The sequence below is a fragment of the Protomyctophum parallelum genome (assembly GCF_964188405.1).
Source record: "Protomyctophum parallelum genome assembly, chromosome: 7".
Classification (NCBI taxonomy): Eukaryota; Metazoa; Chordata; class Actinopteri; order Myctophiformes; family Myctophidae; genus Protomyctophum; species Protomyctophum parallelum.
The window spans coordinates 6,292,766-6,315,426 of record NC_139705.1 but is presented as its reverse complement, the minus strand read 5'-3'; the positions used below and the strand labels follow the sequence as shown (position 1 = coordinate 6,315,426).

Genomic DNA, 22,661 nt, shown 5'->3' with positions numbered 1-22,661 from the left:
GAGCTCTGTGGCTGTTCCACACGCGTGGCGTTATGGAACTGAATTGGACCATATTTACTGGGAGTTTATAATACAACAATTGGTGCATGTCTAAAGGCAATGCCAGTGAAAATTTATATTATCACAATTGGTTACATTTCCCATTTTCTCAAGATTGGTATGGGGGACTATATGCTCAAAGCCATATACCCAGTCACAAAAAAAGAAAGAGGAATCCGATAATTAAGGACCCTTTAAAGCTATACAACCGAACTATGCTGGTTTACACAACGCGGGCAAGAAATAAACCTCACATGTTCACAATGGAGCCATTCATAAAAACCTCACTTCTCTGGGGGGGGGGGGGGGGGGGGGAAGAGAAAAAGTAGTTGCTCTTAGCATTTGGGCAGATGTAATAGCGATCACTCAGCTTGTCTGATGCTGATAATGGGGCGATGGGAAATTCCTGTCAGAGGAGTTGCGGCGCGGAGGCGGTTTCGCAACCACTTTGGCAGCCTCTCCACGTGTTCCACGGCGGGGCAGTGAATGCGTCGCAGCATGCTCACATAGCTGTCATTAAACACTTTTTTTTGGTGGGGGTGAGGGGGGGGGGGGGGGGGACATAAGACAATCAAAACTCAAGTTTGTGCCACTCTAGCTCCAGTTCTTGAGAAATGGAGTGGTAAAAGATCATGTGAACCACGTCGGTCCCCGTCTTGCCTATATCGTGTTTCGAATGTCGATGAGCGTGCAGAGTTGGTCATATTCGGAATTAATTTGCTTTGACAGTGGTCAACCCAATAAAACCTCATGAATTCCGTCTGAGGAAAAGAAACATCTTGCTTGGTCTAGAGTCGAGGCCTTTTGTTTTTATTTGGTCATTTGACCATCTTCTTGTTTTGGTATGCTGTCTGTATGGGATGTGGGAATTAAGTCAGTTTGACAGAGGAAACAAAACAGATCTATTTTGGAAACTTTGGCGCCAGTTTATTTGAAAGTGAAAACTTCAATGTGAGACTTTCAAGAGCAATTTTAAAGGTGCATTCTTCAGGGAGTAGCCGATTGATGCCTGAAATGTGTACTAGGTCCAGCTAGCTAGCATGAGGGTGCAAAGTTCTTGTGGTTGGTCTTTGGGTACAGTATGTGACACTTGGCATCTAAGCAATGCTCCCACAAGAAGCCTCTGTTATAAGGTATTCATGCATTGGTGTTAACAAGCTCATACAAGTGGCCACGCAAGCATTTATGCAACAGTGGCTAAAACCATAAGCCACCCTCATGCTAGCTAGCTGGACCTAGCACACATTTCAGGCGGGTGCATATCTTTGGTCCGACGTACTAACAGTCCGACACGCAATAGTCCGATACCTTTACCCCAAACGGGAGGCATACTTTTGTTAGACATAGCATTTAGCATTGGTCCGACTGTATTAAGGTTGGTGAGGGGTGCGTTAAGACGACCAGATGTCTTAACCGACACCGCATGCAATTCAACTGGAAACTTCAAAAGTCTGGAAAAAGAAATAGCCATTGGATTCGTAGTGGAAATTGTAGATTGAACAAAAATGAATTTCCACAGTTTTACACCTGTAAACCTGTAAACCTGACAATAAGATCGAGTTCCTTGGACTGAATGATATGCAAAATAAAAACTAAAAGTGATAAAACTCTAATTCCACAGCAATGGCTGCCACTGTTTACAAATGTATCCAAAACAGGAATGATCCAAAACAGTTTTGTTGCACTCCCAGAGGATGCTTTCAGTACTGTGTATTGAAAAAAAAATTCTTAGAGCAGCAAAAGACAACAGTAAGGCGTGGTTTAATTTCAAATTACAGCATACAGTACATGTATCATACGCGCTAATAAAATATCATAGTAAAAAGATATTCTTGCAATCGAATGTGTGTTTTCTTAAGAGTCTGTATGATCCAAGGTCAAGCTGAAACAGATAGGCATTTGCCACAAAACGAGTGAATACACTTAAAACATAAATACCAAGTCAATGCATTTCTAAAGATTTTCCAATGTTACTGGACTATCAGTATCATAAATTATAGAAAATGTTATGCCAGAAAGTGTAATAAACATATTGCAAACATACAAATGTGATAAATGTTAAAACTCTAACAATAATGGCACGGTAAAAAAAAAGATCTTGGCAAAGAGTCACTTTCTGCTCAATTGCAGTCAAACAGCTTTAACAAGATATTTTAAGAAAACTGTAATAACACAGTATTAGCTATGTTACAAAAATATGTAATTACAGACATACATTTTCCAAGACGTTGTGGGCCTGATGAGCATATTGCCATTGTCCAGTGTACTCACAGAGTCTATGTACCATACATAATGCGTATACATGTGAGATTGAGAGAAAATAATATTTACTTTGAAAAGTTGATTGTACACAATCAATCACGTAGACGATACACAATATATGCCTTATAACATGTCATAGAACACAGACTCCTATCTGGAGTTTGCACAGTTTTCCAATGCAGAAAAATATGACATTGACATTTTTTGGTGTACTATTAAGATTGTCAGCCATGACAATTTTTAACAGGTCTATTCACCGTTTTATTTGTCTGGTTTGTCTGTTCATGGGACAGCAAACTGCAAACGTTTTCTTGAGCAGTGACAGTGCATTGTGAAAGAAAAACGTAGTCCAGTATCTTGAACACTGTCGTTTCAACATTTGCCAGGTACTAAAGTCAAGTAGCAACCATATCTTTTTCTCTGTTGCTAGAATCCTCTCGATCCCCCGCATGGATGATACAGTTTGATAGTGTTCATTAGTCCGTTGATAAGCAGCACAAAATGGCCGACTCGTCTGACTTGCTCCCGCAGGGAGAGCTATCAGGCTATACCCCTAATAGCATGCCCATAAAATCAGAGCCATTCTGTATTGTAATTGATGCTCCTGCAGCATTATCCACAAATATCGAGGTGTACTGTCCAGCCTGTAAAGAAAAGAATGTGAATGTATAAAAAAAAAAACACAATATTTTGTGCGTATGTGTGTAATGACTGTATATGCTGTTCTGTGCTTGGGTGTGCGTCTGTGTGTTTGTGTGTAATATGTTCTCTGAATGTTCCTTTTGATAGAGAACGTCATTTTACCTGTAGCTCCAGCAGCCCTTGCACACTGACTGTGAATATCTTGCTGTTGCTTTCCAATCCAACTATCATCTCCAGTGACCTACAATCAAGATGGAAAAACAAACTTTAAAGATGGAGTGCCGTGATTTTTTCCCCCACCCTAAGACATGATCATCAGGTCTTATTGTTAAAATTGTTGTTTTTATGTGGGCACCCCCACCAGTTCATTAAATATGCCTGGTTTGCCTGGTTTGGGTGGTGATGGGTGGTGATCCACCTGAACTGAAGCCGCACCCACAGCTGTAGTTGTATGATAAAGGGGGAGGGGTTAGGGGAGGGGCTGATAATGTGATGTCACTATATTACTGTTTATTTCATTGGCCCGTTTGGGTTCAGCCTCCAGGAAGAAACCCTAAATACAACGTCAATACACCATTGCACATAAAAACGACTCCAGGGTGTCTAATGAAGTACTGTCACCTCAGAGACACATGGAAACCTGGAAAAATACAAACATTGTGGCACTCCCTCTTTAAAATAAACACAACCAACTTTCTTATAATATTTCAATGTCAAATTGGCTTTTCAATAGACAAGGTTAAGTTAGCGTTTAAAACATGTTATCGGGGGCGGCCTGAAGACTGCACACTGTGTGGTTACGCTGCTGCAGGCTTCAAGCTCACAGCACGAGCACTGGCTCCTGTTTAGTGGAAAATGCAACATTTTTTATGGCAAATCAATCATGTTTGTCCTCACTCTTAACTGCCACCTCAATGAGCCTCATTTCACATTCTCTACATTTTCGTGTGTGGGAGGGAGGGCGAGACTGTCTGGAGCTTTGGCTAGAAAAGCAAAAACCAAGCACTCTCTTAGGTTAAGTAACCCATCATAATAATATTATTTATACGTTCCTCTCATTATGCCATTCTAGGTGGGAGGCGGTTTGGGCTCCATAAGCTCCAGGGGAGAGTTTTGGGAGCAATTCATTTCAACAATTTTCTCAGACTTTAAGTAAATAGAAATGTTGAAATGCTGAGGAGTACTCATAATAACCGCTCCCCACCGGACTTGGGATTTCTGCCCTGCAGAATCTCTGTGTAACGTTGTTGTTCATTATCCGCCTCCCACATCCCAAACAAGGGCATTTTCTCTGCACGGCGCTGAGAGCAGCACACCGAATGGGGTGTCAGAGGTGAGTCTATAAAGATTAGTAATAGGCGACAGGGACGACGTCCCTGAGTGAGGACATTTCCTTTAAAAGACCTGCTCCTGCTTTTATACAGGAAATGCCAAGCTGGTTCCACACAAACTATAACAGACAACACCTTTAACAGCTCATAAATCCTCAAAAAAACATAAACTGGCATTAGACACTAACAAACTATCCTATGGTAGAGGTTAACAAAGTATCCAGACAGAATGTAAACAACGCAAGTGAGGCCAAAGTCTGATTCTATAGATTATTCTATAAGAATCACTCTTCAATTTAATGTATTGCTTTTTTTCTTTTTCTTTATGTGAAGTTTTTTTTGTTTTTTTACCACAGAATATGTTATGTAAGCCATAACAAATAAGAACCACATGTTCACAATCTACTAAGGTGACAAAGTGCACTATAGTTTGATTGGATTCATGGGGAGTAGCTAGTAAAACCCAGTAAAATCTGCAGGTCTAAATGCCATGACATTTACTACTTTATTGACTACTTTATTCACATCACAAGCAATAAAACAAATACACAGTGTAGGTGACATTTCTCATCCACTAAACAACAAATATAAACTCCATTCTGGCTCAGATGTAGAAACACTTGATAACCAACACCCAGAACCATCAAAACCTATACCAGAAAGCTGCTAAATAGAACACACTCCCCTGACAATCTGTCAATGTTGTTGTTTTCTTTTGGTTGCTGTTCTGTGTTTTTTGGCTGGACTACAACAGTGGGGCCAGTCCTATAAACAAATGCCTTTTTACTGACTGAGTGAGTCACTGAGTGACTGATGAAGTTACACAATTAGTTGGCCAACTTGGCCAGTTGGTCTAACAACAAACTAGCCAGCCAATTGCAGAGCAGTCATCCCAGAGAGATGGCTATATGGGATGAAGTCTATCCAAATAACCAACCTTTTCTTCATCGTTAATTTTGATGCCAGTAAACGTGGATGATCAATTAAGCTGGCACGACCAAACCTCCGCCAGGATATCACCAAAACACAAAGTCTTTAGCCAAATTCCGATTCTATTTTTTCTGCCTACTCCCTCTTCTGTCCTCCAGCAGTGACCCAGAAATATATCTCGTCTCAGAGTCAAATCTTTGATTATAAGTAGTGGCCATAGCTGATTGGGCTTCTGCCATAGCTGAGTGACGTACAGTAGAAAGGCCATCTGGGAATTTGAAGGTCACCACAGACAGTTTTGATAAAGGTTGGCTGAGGATAATCCCTAATCCCTCTCTTAGTGACTTGATTCACGAGATTTGTGCTTAAACATTTCTGCAATAAACAAACATGCAAAGTGACATTTGTAGCATTTATGACAGCCCCTATATGGAAGTGAAATCTGCATTGCTCTGCATTGTACATTTGGGATAGACTGGACACTGCATTCATTATTTGTGACATTTTGCAGGGGATGCCCTGGAATCCCCTCAAGGACCCCTGGGGGGTCCGCAGACCCCACTTTGAACAAGCACTGATTTACTCTGTTTATCAGCCTGGTCAGTCATACTTACGTGTATCTGTGACACAAGGACTCGATGCAGATCAGAACTCGAACATTGTCTCTGGCTCTGAGTTGATTCTTGCTCCTCTTCACATCATTGTGATCTGTAATTTGAAGACCCCAATTGTCACTATAAGCCGGACCATACTGGGCTGAGAGGAACACCACACTTAAACATTTCATGTATTCATCCCTGAGAGAAAACCCATTTCCTCTGTGAAACATTGTAATGTATTGTCAAGGACTGGAGTCTTCCCAGAACAGATTAAATGCGAGGCTCTTGTTATAATGTACACTGCATATTGCAGCCTGGAAATGAGTACCGTATTTACCAATATGGACGTTGGCAGAGAACTGGTAGATCCCAGTGACGGGAGCTGTGAATCGACCTGTAGACTGGTCCATTCCTGTTCCTCTGAGAAATGCTCCTTTAGCTGGGGGCTGAAAGTACAGCAGCAAAGTACCAAACAGTTTACCGATAGTATACAATCATTCATGTAGGCAAAGGATGATGCCGCAATTTATTCCTGTATATCTGAGGCTGCAGAAATATGGCCCTCTTAAAGACCTCTGGATTCCCACCTCTTTCTACCTCTGATTCCCCCGAATAAACATTTCAAATATCCCTTGGCATAAATGATCTTCACCTCTTCCTCTAACGAGCGGAGTCCCCCAGGGGAGCATACTAGGTCCACTCTTCTTCTTAGTATACACCAATGACATGCAGTCAGCCTGTGGCTGCAATCTGTATCTTTTTGCTGATGATGCTGCTCTTCTTGTCTCACACCAAGACAAATTGGAGGCAGAAAGAGTGCTGAGTTCAGAGCTGCTCAAGATCAGTTCCTGGCTAGTAGACAATAGGCTGTGTCTACATCTCGGCAAAACCGAGTCGATTCTCTTTGCGTCTAGGGCGAAACTAAAGAAATCCCCTGGGTTCAAGGTCGTAGCTGGTAACTATGAAGCTTCGGCCAAGGAAGCGATCAAGTACCTTGGATGTATATTGGACAACAACCTATCCGGAGAGAGTATGGCATTACAGGTCACAAATAAGTTTAACCAAAGAGTGAAATTCCTAGCTAGAACATCCTCATTCTTAAATAGAAATGCTCTGGTCATATTAGCAGGGGAGGGGCTCTGGTCCAATGTCATTTCAACATGGGCAGCTTTGAAAAATAAACTCCAAACCTCACAAAATAAATTAGTTAGGGTTATCCTAAAACTCCATCCCAGAACACATCTTCTCCCTACTCATTTTGATAGCCTCAATTGGCTCAGGGTAGACGGAAGAGTTTCATTAATAAAACTGTGTATGGTCCACAGGATACAAAGCTAGGACACCCCGACATACCTTCATAGCTATTTTTCTAAGGTTAGTAACGTTCACAATCATTTCACGAGACGTAGTACCACAGACCTTATACCTGTAAACTTCAGCAGCTGTATGGGGAAAAACTCATTTTTACACTCGGCAGCTGTAAGGTGGAATGAGATGCCCAAGAAGCTTAAAACTACCAGCTCCATTATCACTTTTAAGTCCTCCCTGAAGATATGGCTAACTAACTGTAATAGCTGGACCTAACTTAAACTTAAGCTAAACTTCAGTGCATGGCTACGCAGGATACATCCTAACCTATCTTCGGTTTCAGGTGCCACAGTCCATCTAATTTGTAAATGTATTTTTCTTTTTGTTTTATCTCTACTATTACTTGTAATTATTGTGCATTGAATGCTGTATCCTTTTACTATTGCATATCCCCCTGATGTGTGTTGTACCCATTGTACACTTGTGTACACATACATATAGGCACACGCACACATACGCACTCACACGAAACACACACACACACACACACACACACACACACACACACACACACACACACACACACACACACACACACACACACACACACACACACACACACACACACACACACACACACACACACACAATAATAATTATATAACACATTCCTCACGCATACTGTACACTCATACACATTCATTGTTGTGTTTCATTTTCAACTAAGGGACTGCAATGGAAATAAGCCGTGCTTTCTTAATGCTTTCTTGCATTTATCCTTTTGATAGTGATGTATAACTATATGTGCATTTTTCTGTACATGTAAACATTGTCAATAAACATATCAATCAATCAATCCATCTGTAAAATCCCCAGTATCAGTTATGTGCATGCATAAAGTGAGTGGCAAATCGAGTGGCAGAGTGAGTTCAACGTCGTTTAACGTCATTCAATGCCATCAGGTAGGACTTTCTGTTTGGATATTGTACAGTATGGACTGTCAAGGCCAGAAAGTATTTTTTTTACCATGGGACTACCTTTTTTGCTGAGCCTGGGAGTCGATGGCCGCTGATGGGGGCGCCTGTTTTGCAGATTAGTGTTAAGGTTAGGGTTAGGCATAGTTTGCGTTGAAGTTAGGGTTAGATATAGGCATAGTTTCTGTGAGGCTATATAGCGTTAGGGTTAGATTTGGGCATCATTTTTGTGAGGTTATATTATAACCCTGGCGCTGTAAAACAAGCGCCGGCTACTACTAGTAGGACTCCCACGCTCTGCAAAAAAGAGAGTCCCCTAATACCATAGTGCTGTATTAGAAAGGTAAACTAAAGCATGATTTACACTTTGTCGTATGACAGTGTCACACGCAGAACATAGCAGGTCTACATGTTCACAATGCATTGCATGATCCGCGACAGGTTGTGAGCTTGTAGATCGGATATTTTCGCCATGTGTGACACCATACAGCAGAGCATGAATCGGGCATTGCCGAAGGTACAGTATGGCTAGGCTTAAAGCCCTGTCGGCCTTGTCCCAACGGGGCACAGTTCTTCCACTACTACAGCATGCTGTTTCAAACAGTGTCTATTTCTGTCCTCTCCACCACACTTTATTCCAAAGTCACAGACAGAGTGCCTTTTGTGCGGCGCCCAGAAAAGTGATGTGGAGAATTGAAAAAGGGAGATCTTTTTTTTGACCAGAGAGGGAGCTAGTCTTATGTGGCTCGAAATGGTGCCGCCGTGTCAGCGCCAGTCGCCCACTTTGCGGGATGATCCACCCCCGTACAAACTGAATGACGATGGCCATAACGCTTGTTCTTTCAATTGCACTTAAGGGGGAAAAAAAGGAAAAAAGAAAAAGAGTGGGTAGGAGGCAAAACAGACGAAGAAGAATTAACTAAAATCTTGACTTATTTTTCTCTTTTGGCCTGACCCATGGCACCAAGGTTGCATTTCCCATTGTTTCAAATAAACATACCGTCTGAAAGTTTTGCAATTCCACCAGAGTCTTCTTGTCGACCACCACGGGTCCCTTCAGCTTGCAGTGGAAGGCCTCCTCTATCCGCCGGTAGGACGTCATTCCCTCCAGAGTGAGGAGCGCTGTAGGGAGCTGACTGGGGCTGGTCTGTCTGTCTAGTGCTGCTGCTCGTCTCTCTGTAGCCTCTGACACACGCATGCACCCACGCACGCACACACGCACGCACGCACGTACGCACACACACACACACACACACACACACACACACACAGACAGACAGACAGACAGACAGACACACACACACACACTCAGGCTATTAGACCTTGTAGGCCATAACCATACCTAGTGTTAACTACTAAAGTCCAACCTTATGACGGATGAATTTGTGACGAGGTAATGAAACTCGTAAATGAATAATGCATGTTGTGTATGTACAGTCGGACTACATCACTTTGTAAATGTATTTTTGTAGACGATGAATAATCACAAATAAGCTATGAACACGATTAACCCTATATCCATCTACCGGGAGAACGCCATGTGCAATTCTAATAAGGCGTGGAGCTGCAGTGAGCCATGTTGTTGGCATAAAAACCTTTCTGCAAACCTTTTATCATTTCTTTGAACTCCAGCAGAAGAACTTCCTGGGTGACCTCTGCCCCAGGAGTGCCAGGAGGTCCCTGAGGGCCAGGTGGCCCTGGTGGACCTGGTGGACCAGGCTACCATAGCAAGCAGAAAAGCAAAAATATCAATAGTTTTAAAAACAAGGTAATATCTGACAAGGAGCATGTACAAAAGGAGCCTGCATACAAATTGAACTCGGAAAGTATACATCTCTTATGCATATTCATAGAAAAGGGCTTGCCAGGCAGGAACTATAGCAATCCCTATTTCAAAGCGGTGTTAAATTTATTATATATAATATAAGTGAGAAAAATGAGAGTATAGTAGATAAAATACAGGACACATTCCATCCAACCAAGATAAAGTTTTTTTTTTTATTTTTTTACCAGGGGCCTTTTCCGCTTGCGACACTTTCCAGGAAGGTGGTCGACCGGTCGTTTCACAAAGTCCATCCATGAACCTAATGGATCCACTCTCTGGCTGTCAGCGACCTGGTTCAAATAAGATGACACACAGGCAGGCAAAATACATCATGCAATGGAAACGTAAGATGGAAAACGCAATGGGATTTTAATTAATTAATTGTTTTTCCGTAATATTCAGTGAGTGTACAATAAAATCCTTGCAGGTCCATTTTTTTACAGTACGCTCAGAGTTAACCACTTATAAGCCTATAACCTATAGCAAAAATAGCAAGCTGGGGAGAGCAAACGGACTGACCAAAAGCTGCTTCTTTTCACCTGACAGGAGGGAGTTCCCCCGGTTGGATGTACTGTAGCACGTGGAAGGAACACGTTATTCCTACCCGTTCCTTTCCCCTCTAGGGGGAGACAGTATAGAACCCAATCCAATGCATCTTGGGGACGAGCCTCTATACTTTGAACTTGAGTGCTACTTAATTTGTAACGCTACGCTACCAACGTTTTTTGTGCACAGCAAAACTGTTGAAGGCAAAATATTGCATTGTGGGTTTTGAGCTGACAGGCCCTTTTGATGTCAATGTGATCTATACCTGCACAGATTTTGTTGATCTACTGGTAGATCAGGATCTACCTTTTTGGGCACCTCAAACACAACTGGCCGTGTTCGGTGGGAGGGATGCCTGGCGGGGAGGATGCTCTTTGTCACTGTACTACTCCTACAGGCCGGGGTGGCACCTCTCTCACCTGAACGGGAGGATGCTCTTTGTCACTGTACTACTCCTACAGGCCGGGGTGGCACCTCTCACCTGAACGGGAGGATGCTCTTTGTCACTGTACTACTCCTACAGGCCGGGGTGGCACCTCTCTCACCTGAACGGGAGGAGTAGCATGTGGTGCACTACGGTACATCCCCTCGGCGGGGGTGACAAGTTGACAACATAAATGTGTGGAGACTAGAGAAAGGTGGCATAACGACTAAATTGGGGAGAAAAGGGGGTAAAGATAATTGGCTACACTCTTAAAAAAATGTACATGTACATTAACAATTGCCCAATGTAGGTACGCTAGGGTTAATGTGGTTAATTATACTGCTTATCAGCAGTAACAAAACATACACTGAAATATACAGCATAAAGAGATGTTTCTGTAGGCAGAATTATACGGTAGACTCAATGAAATGATGATAGGAAAGTGAACCCATCTGCAAAAAAGGGGGTGGAAAATTGAGCTTGGAATCTTCTTTAGAGATCTCAAGCACACTGACCAATTGCATGTTATACATTTAAATAGGGTGGAATATTGTTGGGGCGCCCGCTGGCCAAGTGGTCCAGGCGCATGCCACATATAGGCTCTGGCCTGACAGCGCGTTGCGTGTTCGATTCCCGTTCATGACGACCTTTGCTGCATGTCTCTCCTCTTCTCTCTCTCCCTCTTTCCTGTCAAAAAACAAATCTAAAAAAAAATAAGTGGAATATTGTTGTTGCCAGAATATTTCTCTAAACACCACTAAATTGCACTCTTTCAACAATTATAATGAGTCTTTAAAAGAGTCCTAATTGCAAGATTCATCAGATAGTTTATCCTGGAATGGCCTGGAATGGCACACAATGCAAAGTATTGTACCTATACGTAACTAAATCCAATGAGTCATAATTTCTGCTTACAAACCATCATTGGAAAATCTTGCCCTAAGATACTATTAAATGGTGCCAGACAGGTCACACTGCGAAACCCCTCTTTCTTTCTCTCCTTCCCGCTCTGCTGCGATTCCTTGAAGAGGCATGAGGCAGCGGCTTTTTCTTTCGTTTTGGGTGGTGTCACATTGCCAACTTATATGTTCTTTTGCCACTCCTCTCTGAAAGGTTCAACTCTTTTGTTTTTGCTTATTTTTTCATTCCAGATAATAACTCAGGTACCACGTCAGTTCTTATTTGCCCAATAGGCTTGGATGAATATAAACAAACTGATTTTTCCCCTCTTTTTTTCTTCAACACATGAAAATTTCCATGAACCACAATGTGAAAAATGTGCGTGTGATGTAGATTCTATGGATTGCAGACCTCAATTAGTCTACAACAACTTGTATTGATTGAATTTGTAAAGGGTGAGATAACCTGTACTGTACATGTATGTGAATTGAATACCATTAAACAGTCAAACCAAGGAGTGTTTATGATTTAGGACTGCTGCTCTATATTTCCTGACCAATACACATTCTTGTCCTCCTTATCTGCAATAACTTCAGTTATAATGAATTACTGTATAGGAAAATGATGTGTTTGTGAGATAGCTAATGATACACCCACGCACTCTAAAGAGACGTCTCAAGCCAATAGTTCCCTGCAAACTGTGGTAGTCGTGCTGGCGTAGGTTTCACGCGCATGGCTAAAATTGAATGAATTCCAATGGCTGAATATTCCTTGAATCTTCCCCAAGTCCTTCCCCAAACGTCAAGTGACTGTGGTTGAGATAGAGGAGGAGATAAAGATGAGCCATGGAGGTGAGCTGTCTGAAATGGAATTTGTTTAGGTTTGGCAGCAGGACACGGATCACTTATCTACAAAACTAACATGTCCCTTTCTTTACTGTCAAAGACTCTCCTCTTGTTACACAGCAACAAAGTAACGCCTTGTTTTTGTCTTTTAATATGCTGGAATAAAAAGAAAAATCTCCTATTTTGGTTTTGAAACAATTTTCTTTCTATCTCTCTATCTCCCCACGACTCTCCTCTTTTCCCCATGACAGCAGACAAAATAAACAATTTAAGAGGCACAGTGCCTCCTGCATGTTCGGAGTCTCTGTGCTTTTGTTGCGATTTCGAGGCTTGGAAGCAGATTAAAGCGAGAGAGAGATTTTGTCGTCGACATGGATACTTTTACAATACTATCTGTATCATTTCCATAAAGTGCTTTTCCCCCTGGAGTCAATGCCATGTAACAATTAAACCTGTCGGTAATATTATTCCTTATAGTGTATACATGTTTTCCAAACGTTTAACAATTGTTGCTGCACTGAATATTGGAATGGTGGCGGTGGATGTAACACAATTCTATCTCTGTGGTAGTCTGCATATACTTCCACGAGGATTAATTGTGAAAAGTGTCTGTAAGATACTGAAGTGAATCACTGCCACAAACGATTCTCAGGCAGCTCTGTCTGAGAATCCCCCCCCACCCCCCCAAAAAAAGAAAAACACTGACAGCTTGTGAGAAACAAAGAGTGCTCCGGCTGCTAAACCGCAAGGAACTCAGAGCTTCACATCCCCTCTCGTGTTTATGGCATAGATCGTTGTCTGCTATTTCAAAGATGTCAAGCAGCACAAGTCGGCCCCCACACGTGACTTATAATTATAGATCTTAGCTATTCCCCTGCATTATAATAATACAAAAAAGCACACCATTGCCAGGAAATCAGCTATATACCCTGGGCTTGTTATCCTCTTTAGCACACGCCATTGTAATTAAACTGTTAAAACCATGCCCTAGAGGATTTGCTGTGCTCAGGGAAGTCAAGCTAGGACCAAGATAATTATTAACTTAATTTCCAGACTACCAAATAACAGCAAATCCTTGAATAAATAGTGTAACGGACCGCCAACTGTCATGTTCAAACCTCTCAGATTCGACTCAATGTGACTTATTGAAGGTACTGTAGGTAATATGCCCTGGTGGTGATTGATTGTGGCCTCCACAATCAAGAAATGAATCATTGTCTTCGTGTGAGTCACTAGATTGACACGTCAAACTTCAAAGCACCGCGCAGAAGCCCACGCACACAGACTTGGGAAAACCATGTTGCCTGACGACATGGCAAAAGCCTGTCAGAAAAGTTCAATCTCTCACTTGCTGCTTTTGACTGTGGGGCAAAATAAACTATGGCTTTGCTCACATACCTCTGCATCAGCACGTAAAGCTCATGAACAATGTGTGGGAGAAAGCAGGCCGAGGTATCAGTCTGTGGGTTGATGAGGAACACTAGCTCTCTGGCTTTGATGGCTGGTGTGTTGTGTGTGCAGCAGAATGGCCTTGTCTGTCAGCAGGTGTGAGCACACGCCATTCCAGCACTGACAAGGAAAATGTGTCAGACTTTCCCAAGGTGGCAAACTTTAAATCGTCATGACACGTTTCTTTTCTCAGTGATTTGGCTTTAGACCTGTACCTCTCTCTCTCTCTCTGCAGGAATCAAACTTTTAGTAAGGGATTTGCATCTCAACCAGGGGGCACACGGTAGAATTCAATAGTACTATAGTGCATGCATGAATGATTATTTGTAGAATTCTGATTTACAAAGCATAACTTTATAGCTCAGATTTTAATGCATTATACATTTGAAGGAATTAACGAATGAGCCATTTTGATCATACAGGAGCAAAGGCTTACGACATCATCTTGGGTCTCTATGAAAGATAAATCTATGTGCTTTCTTCTATGTACAGTATGTTTGCTGTTTATTTGAGGCAATAAAAGGGGGAAATATTTCCCTGTGGCAGCATGCTACAAAAAACACAAACAAAACAGTTAAAACTTGCCTCTGGGGCTGTAACTGATATTGAAACTCAGCCTCACTGCACCTGAGTTATTTACTAGTTTATTACTAATTATGTTTGCATCTGCACTAGCTGCTTCTGGACTATTTAGATTCAGTACATGCTGTTATTACAGTATGTCCGAGATAGCAGGTTTGATGTGTAGGCCTACTTGCTATCCTTCCTAATTGCTTTGCAGCATATAGTTGTTTTCTTAGCATTCTATTCCTTCACCCTGTTGTTTGTTGACTAGTCCACCTGCTGTCAACTTCTATCTATACAAACTATCTACACAATGGAACGCACCATTGAACTTCAGCCGCTGATGCAAAACGTTACTGTGTTTCACGTTGGACAGGATGATAGAGAGCCTTCCATATAATCCCTTGTTTTTACACCAGCGTACTTCTCTCTGTGCAGTCATCCATGCATGGATGAAAGGGTCTATGCCTAACAGGGCCTGTCCCATCCTGGGAGGCAGGGAGGGATCCCCTGGCTGAGAGCTGTTATGGCTGAGGGAAACCAGGGAACCTAGTGCGTGCATCCAGTGCGTGCATCCCAGTCTCCATGCATCCACCCCCATGTTCCCCATCGGTGCAGCTCACAAGCGCAGACTCCCTTGAGGATTTACCACCGAAGTGCTAAATACAGTCAGACATGCAATGTTGACTCTGCCCTCCTCTCACTGTGTTATTACTCAATTGGTAAGCAAGCACAAGGCCTGCTGGGCAAAACATACTTACACTTTACCACATTGAAAGTATATGCTGCTATTAGTTCAAGAAACATTAAGGGTTGCTGAAACACATTTTCATTGTTGGGACATCATATGAATTATAGTTCTGAAATAATAATATAGTAGGCTAATGCAAAAATGTTTTGAAATGCATGAATAATGCCACGTTTTATATTCCTTGTTTATTATAGTAACTCTAGATAATGGAGGCTAACCCTAACCCTATAACCCTAATATGCATGCATGTGTGAGTCTGATATACAGTATAAAAAAGTAAACGAACTGAAAGACACTCTGATTGCTGTGTCACATCTGTTTTGTGTACAAATTATAGCTTTGAAATTGGAGAGAGTGCTCATTTTCCCTGTGGTAGGTAAAATGAGTTGTTGAAAAGGGACTGGATCCAGTTTCATATCAGGTACACAGCTAAGCCTTGTGGGTTTGACTTCGGGGAGAACATATCAGGTAGGGAGTCATAAACTTCATTTACATGTTGTGAGCTTGTAGATCAGCTATTTTTGGCAAGCGATGCTGTCATACGATGAAGTAGTCAGGCTTTAGTTCCTCCAAATTTGATGGGATTCATTTTTGCGGTTCTCCTTGATGCCACATAAGTACAAAGATGGTTCATTTTTCCACATTACTTTTATTTATACCATTCTCCCCATTCCCATGAGGTTACAGTACTTTACAAATATTTGGAGAAATCTGAAGCATAACACTAACAAGGAATCACAGGGAATTACAAAACAGCTACAGTACTGTATGCCATCTATCATTTCCCGAAAGGTAAAATGTATCGTGTAAATTCTAAAAGGGTAGTTGCCAAAGAATAACAACATTTATCATGTGTCTTGATAGTTGCAATAGAAATTCTAACTATAATGTTTCTTCAAAATGTGCAAACTTCACATAGTCCGTGGTCTTTTTTTTTTTCTTTTTTTTACAAAGAAATATTGTTGTGCAACAAGATTCAACAATCTGGGTACATGGTCATTGCTTTAAAATAATAAATACACTTTCATTTGATGAATAACCAGCACAAGTTGACTGAGTACTAGTGTAACACACAAAAGGGCTATAGTGAAATTGTTGTTTCCAGGCTCCAATGTGAATCAAAATTAGAGCAACATGACCAGCACATGATAAGCATCAGGCGAGATTAAGGGATTTCTATAAATCTGGCATCAATCTGAAGTTATTAAAATGTAGACGAAATCCAAACAAAACAGCTAGGCCCTCTGCAGTGTCTGATATGTAAAAACTGAAATGTTGTATGTCTGGCACTGAAAGTGGCCTGCAATGGGAATATTGTCTTGACAGTTTATTTTACTTGCAGATTTCTAATGTAATGGACAGGACTGTTTATTATTTGATTTCTCACTCAATGTCAGATGAGCTCATTAATTAATTGAAAGATGGTAAAAACATGGCCCCTTTTTGGGGGAGAGAGAAAGGGAGAGTTAAATGGCGACAGCATACGCTTTCTTCAGTGGAAAATGCATACTTTTTTGCTGAGTGATAGACAAAGTATAGCCTGAATTAGCCTTAAAGGTGGGCTACGCTGTCTCGAGCATTATGAGAGGTGGTTTGCTCCCCCTGTGGCCCTGTTTCCTGTGGGACTGGGTCTTGTCTCAAGTGTGTAGGGTAATCCACAAGGTCCCACACACCGCTGCATTAATCATCACTGGGGATGAGAGAGGGGAAAGACAAACCCTCCCCTAGGGCTAAACTCAGCCATTACTCAACATGCTAGGCGTGATGTTCGACTCGCCTCCCTCAATTACAGCCATGGCAGACCCGCTCCACTGTTCAACAATGACAGATTCCTCTCATCTTTGAGCAGGAATACTTTTTCTATAAGTATGCCGGTCACACGCCCGACATAACTGATCCACTACAAGCCACACACAACACATCTCAGATACGATTGCAAAGATCTGTTATTTTCGCCTCGTGACACCATTGTGTGGAAGGAGTAGTTTATAAATGAGAGCGGAGAATGATACCGCTTAAATATTGCACCTCTCCGGTGTTCATTGTGGGAGAAGACTCCACGAATTTGGCTTAATTGGGTAGTAGATATTTGTCAAAAAAGGGATATGCTTGCTGATGTTCAATGCTTAACCTCATATAGTACACACGAACACAACAAGTTCACAGTGGTTTAGAAATTCCACAGCCTGTTCAACCCACTTCCGCGCCCACGGCCAGGCAAGTGTTACGGGAGCATCGGGAACAGTACGACTTTTGAACAGAACAATGCACAGACTGAACTGATTCATGTTTTAATAGACTCCTTTTTGTACATACATTTCATTTATGATGACCTTTTATGTATCATGCACTCACAAAAATGCACTTTACGCTCCTCTCTTTAGCTTTAGCTATTGAAAAATAGCAGATCTACAAGCTCATAGCGCGCTTTTTCAGGGTGTATAAGACATTTTTTTAATCTGATCTCAGGTCAAAATGGTTTAACTGCAATGTTGAGCCTGCACAACCACGTTTTTTTTCACCCACCTTACTTGTAATGTGATGTGACAATAAAGATTGATTCTGATTCTGTTTCAAGGATAGCATCAAATACAATTCCACTAAAATTCCATTCAGCTTTGCAACTCCACACCTCAATATTGTGATCAATTTCGAATGGAAAATCTCTCATGGAATGCGGTTTACTGCACCCTGCCAACTCCCCAAATGGGGAATTTGCCAGATAGAAAATTAATGCCATCATAAAAAGATTTTCCACTGTTTCCACAGGGCAAAAGAAAAAAAAAAAAGTAAATGCATTACTTTTGGCTTGTTTAAGAATACAAACATCCTGCCAAGACAGTTCCAGTGGATACGGTGTTTTTTTTATCCAGGACACAAAACCTGCAGATACTGTATTTGACGGCATAAACCTACAAACCACCCAAGAAAAGCAAATTTGCGGTGTGTCGTGCCCTTTAAAAGAAAAAAAAGAAGAGAACCCAGGATAGAATGGCATCAACAGACACTATGTTTTCCAACCTTTGGACACGGCTGTGCCTTAACCGTAGATGTTAAGCCCTGAGTCCAGTTCCTCATCAGAGGTGACAGTGTTTGGCAGAGACGCTATCTGGCATAACACTGCGTCTTAGGAGTGATTATGTCATTACCCTCAGATTGTGGGAGACGAGATGAAAAGAATGTTGGTGAGGGGGGGGGGGGTGTGCAGGGGGCTAATCCTCACTGAGGTGTTCTCTTTCAGGACCCTTTCTATGGGGCTTTGTGAGGGGCTTACACGGCATGCTGCCCCAGTTTTTTGGGGCCGCACCGCCCCTATCGGATGTCCCAGACACAGCGGAGTCAGACTAGGCCTGTGAATGACAGAATCAATGGGCTGGGAACGGCATAGCCGAAGGTCTTTAAATATCTGCCCACCTAACTTTCCCAGGAATTACATCATGGCAGTGGGCCTGTACGGTCGGCGGACCTCAGGGGAAATAGTATGTAGCTTGTGTGAACACAGTAAAGACACCCCACTCTTCCCGCGGGGAAGGGAGAGAGAGAAGTGAAATCCCAATAGGGTGCAATCTTCAGCAGTCTTGAGGGTTGACACAAGGTCATCCTTCATAGCCGTTGCTTTTACAGGCCCGACCAAGTCAAATAAACATTACCCGGCCACAACCAGCCACAATGTGTTCTTAAAAACACAGACTGGACCTCACTGCTTGATTTTGGGGGTGCAGGGGGGGGGGGGGGGGGGGGGGGCTGGTAGAGACTGAAGAAAAGGCTGGTATGGGGCAGTGAGTTATTTGAGAATGCCAACACAATGGGTGGGCTGAAAGCAAAACAAATATTCCATTGGAAAACTTAGGAGATATGCAACACCAGCAATAAACCAATAAATAGCAATGTCAAAGGCCAGCTGCTGTTGGACAACGACACAGTGGATCATGTTCAAAGTACCCTTTTAAAAAGCATAAATTGTGTGGCATACTGTAGCTACAACATTTGATCATTTGCAGTTATCATACAGTAGGCCTACATGTGTTAATTTATCTGAAAGTGCAAAAATGTCTTTATCAGCCATTTAGATGATGCTAGATATCAGATCATAAGACTCTGCAATGGGATTATTTGCAGCTAGCCTTTCAATGTGATACGCTGAAAGATATGTGGCAGATTGAGGCTACACTGTGATGACTGATGTCTGATTCATACTTCGTTGTCCGCCAAAACGGCAGATCTACAATCCTGTAGTTCTGCTATTTTCGGTGTGCAACGACGAAGCATAAATTGGGCATAATTGATGCGTTGATCAGCCTTTAGATGTCCACATTCCTGACATTCTTCAGGAAGTCATCCATTTAGCATTTCACACATTTTTTGCCGTCACACTCTCTGAGTCTTGACCTATTAGGGCACACCTGTCTCGTTCTAGCCCATGCCCTCACCGCATTAATTTGCCCCGAGCACTACAGCGTGCAGAAACGGAATCGTGCATGAAATTATAAAAAGGTATTCAATATCAAGATCTAGTTCAAATCTAGATTCATATTTTTTCATATTCTTTCAGAAAGCTGCATGCTTTCTCCATATCGATTTTCATGTCCGATTATTACTACAATGAAGTTGAGACAATATATCGGCCATACAAATCTGATATTAAGCATGGCGTATCGTCACGCATTGAATAGAATGAAGTGATTTTTAGAAGTAAACTCGTAGAGGGTTGCAATGATTACCTTGATGCTGCCTCCGACCTCCTCGCTGTTGGAGAGCGTAGCGTTGTACGCCTCTGTGTGCTGTGGGGTGGCCTCCTTCAGCCGCTTCCTCTCCTTCTTGGCATCCACCCCTTCCAGAAAGACACACTGAGTCCAAAACACCGCCGCCACCACTGCCAGCGGCCCAGCCCCACACCACATCTTCACACACCCGTTCAATCAGCACTGAGAATCCCCCAAGGAAACAACACGGATCTCCTGGTGGTAGAGTAGTAGTCCTGTGGTTTTGGCCCCCGATGAGGTGCTGAGGATGGAGCTTCTGCTGGGATGTGGGTTCAGAAAAGGCTCTGGACCCAAGCTGAGGAGAAGGAGACCGGAGACTGCAGCTTCAGAGACTCCTGTATGTCCAACAGGGCTGTCAGTCTGACTGCCGCTGTTGCTGCTCTCTGCCCGATGAGCTCTCTCAGCCAGCAGAATGTTGCTGGGGCACCGTTAACTCGAGCCACAACGCCAGGCAGCTTACTCAACTATGAAATGTGTCAAGTAGAATGGTCCCAGGGGAATGACAGATCGGCACAGATCTGACAGCAAATAAACCCATTAGTGAGATTTTTCACGCTTTCTGCTCTGTTGGGGGGTGAATAGTGGGTGGGTGGGTAGTGGTGGTGGTGGGATAGGATGGAATGGGGGGGGGGGGTGAAAGCAGAGGTGGAGGGGAGGGGCGTCAAAAGATGAGGGTGGTGTAGGAGGGGGGTTAGAGATGGATAGCAATGTTCTCTATTCCCCCTCGCTCCTGCGGTTTCTCACACTGAGGAACGGATCCCCCCTTAAAACAATCTCGGGTGGTAGCTGGGGCAAAAATTGCAAGATCCACAAAACTTGGCTTTTCCTCCGAGAAATGCAGTTCAGCATTCAGTTCAGTCTGTTCTATCTCACATGGGGTGCCCAGGCGGGTGCAGGGTAGACAAAGTCCAAGAGATGTTGGAAAAGGTCCAGCTTTGGTCTTTTCCCTGCCTTCTCTTCTTGTCTCCTTCAAAAGTGAATACTAGCCGCTGGCTGCTATAACAAAATGTACAACGCTGAAACCTTTTTTTCCCCCTCTCTCTCTCTCTCTCTCTCTCTCTCTCTCAGCGTGCTTTGCTGCCTCCGGCCAAAGTAACTCAGGTGTTCTCTATCCTCTCTGTGAGATCATCCAGTCCAAGACCATGTGCAGTTTCATTTCAGAGAGCCCAGCATGTGTGTGTGTGTCTGTGTGTGTGTGTGTGTGTGTGTGTGCGCGTGTGTATCTGTGTGTGTGCGTGCATGCATGCGTGTGTGCATTCGTTCATGCGTGCGTGTCTGTGTGTGTGTGTGTGTATCTGTGTGTGTGCGTGCATGCGTGTGTGCATTCGTTCATGCGTGCGTGTCTGTGTGTGTGTGTGTGTGTGTGTGTAAGCGTGTGGTAGGTCCCTCTGCTTGGTCTGTTGCACGCCGTCTTCCCCTGAGTCTCAGTCGCTCCTTTGCTCTCTGACTGAGCTTACAGCAGCACTCACACTGGAGTTTTATCATCACCCCTTCTCCCTCCCGCTTCTCTTCTCCCTCTCTCTCTCTCTCTCTCTCTCTCTCCCTCTCTCGCCTCTATTTTTCAGGATGGCAATTGGCAATCCCACTGACTTGTTCAGTTCTGTTTTATCTCATAGACGATATGCTCAGCTCAAGTTCTTTGGCAGGCAAGTTCTGTGTATGATGTGTATGAGGGCATGTGTATCTTTTAAGAGTGTCTGTCATTCGGGCTCAATATCGTCCTACTCCACCAAAGCCCTGTGTTTAGATCCAAGCAATAGAGAAGAATTTGTGCTCTTTTTTAGTGGCCCTGAGGCAACATCCTGGAGAATCTGCTGTTTGAAAATCTGCCAGCATGAATACTAACTACATTATGTAGCAGAGAGCGTGCCTGTTTCTAATGTGTTATTACGTATTGGAAATTTGGCCAATTTTGAAGTGAATTGAACTGATATAATGCCAGTTGTTCCTTTTGGAATGTTTTTCTTTTTAAGTAGATACACTCTTCGCTACAATTGAAATACTTTTTAAATGCTCTCAGAGTTCAGGTTCACAAGTAACGTCTAAAGCTAAAAGCAAACAGAAGCGCCGTGGATTGAATGAGTCATGGGTGACATCTCCTATGTTCCTGGCAGGATAAGAAACACGTTGGCTCAGTAATGCAAAGCCCTTAGCTCTGCTTAGCTGCCAATGCAATAACAAATATATATATAGGCCTACCGGTATATCAATAATAATAGCAACAACAATATTTTTTTTGCACTTTTAAAAATAATTACACAGTTATTTTAGGCTACAGTTAAGCAAAACAGATACAATTGTAAATGTAAAGCTAAATAAATATAGACACAACCAGAGCATTGATCAATTAAAGGTGGTGACTGTAAAGTGATATTTTCTGTTAAAATAGGGTTAAATAGCTATATTCCCTCATAGTAACCATTGCTATAGCTTAGTAGTGTCTCTTTAGTAAACAAAAAAAATCACACCCGTGTGAAGTGAGGGGTGCTCTTATCATCATACATGTGGT

At 42.6% G+C, this 22,661-nt stretch overlaps 1 protein-coding gene across 2 annotated transcripts; it reads right to left on the bottom strand.

Annotated features, from left to right (window-relative positions):
• Positions 1-1,784: 1,784 nt before the first annotated feature.
• c1qtnf12 (C1q and TNF related 12) lies at positions 1,785-21,609 on the bottom strand. Of its 2 annotated transcripts, none has more exons than XM_083769424.1 (8): positions 20,111-21,609; positions 10,096-10,200; positions 9,693-9,804; positions 9,086-9,270; positions 6,141-6,249; positions 5,819-5,912; positions 3,106-3,184; positions 1,785-2,945 (listed from the first exon to the last, which is right to left on the bottom strand). In XM_083769424.1, the coding sequence occupies exons 1-8, from the start codon at positions 20,288-20,290 to the stop codon at positions 2,847-2,849; spliced, it is 963 nt and encodes a 320-aa protein (XP_083625550.1). In that variant the 5' UTR covers positions 20,291-21,609; the 3' UTR covers positions 1,785-2,846. The 2 variants fall into 2 exon arrangements, with proteins under 2 accessions (XP_083625550.1, XP_083625551.1); XM_083769425.1 differs by having other exon boundaries at positions 9,086-9,261.
• Between the last annotated feature and the right edge of the window lie 1,052 nt (positions 21,610-22,661).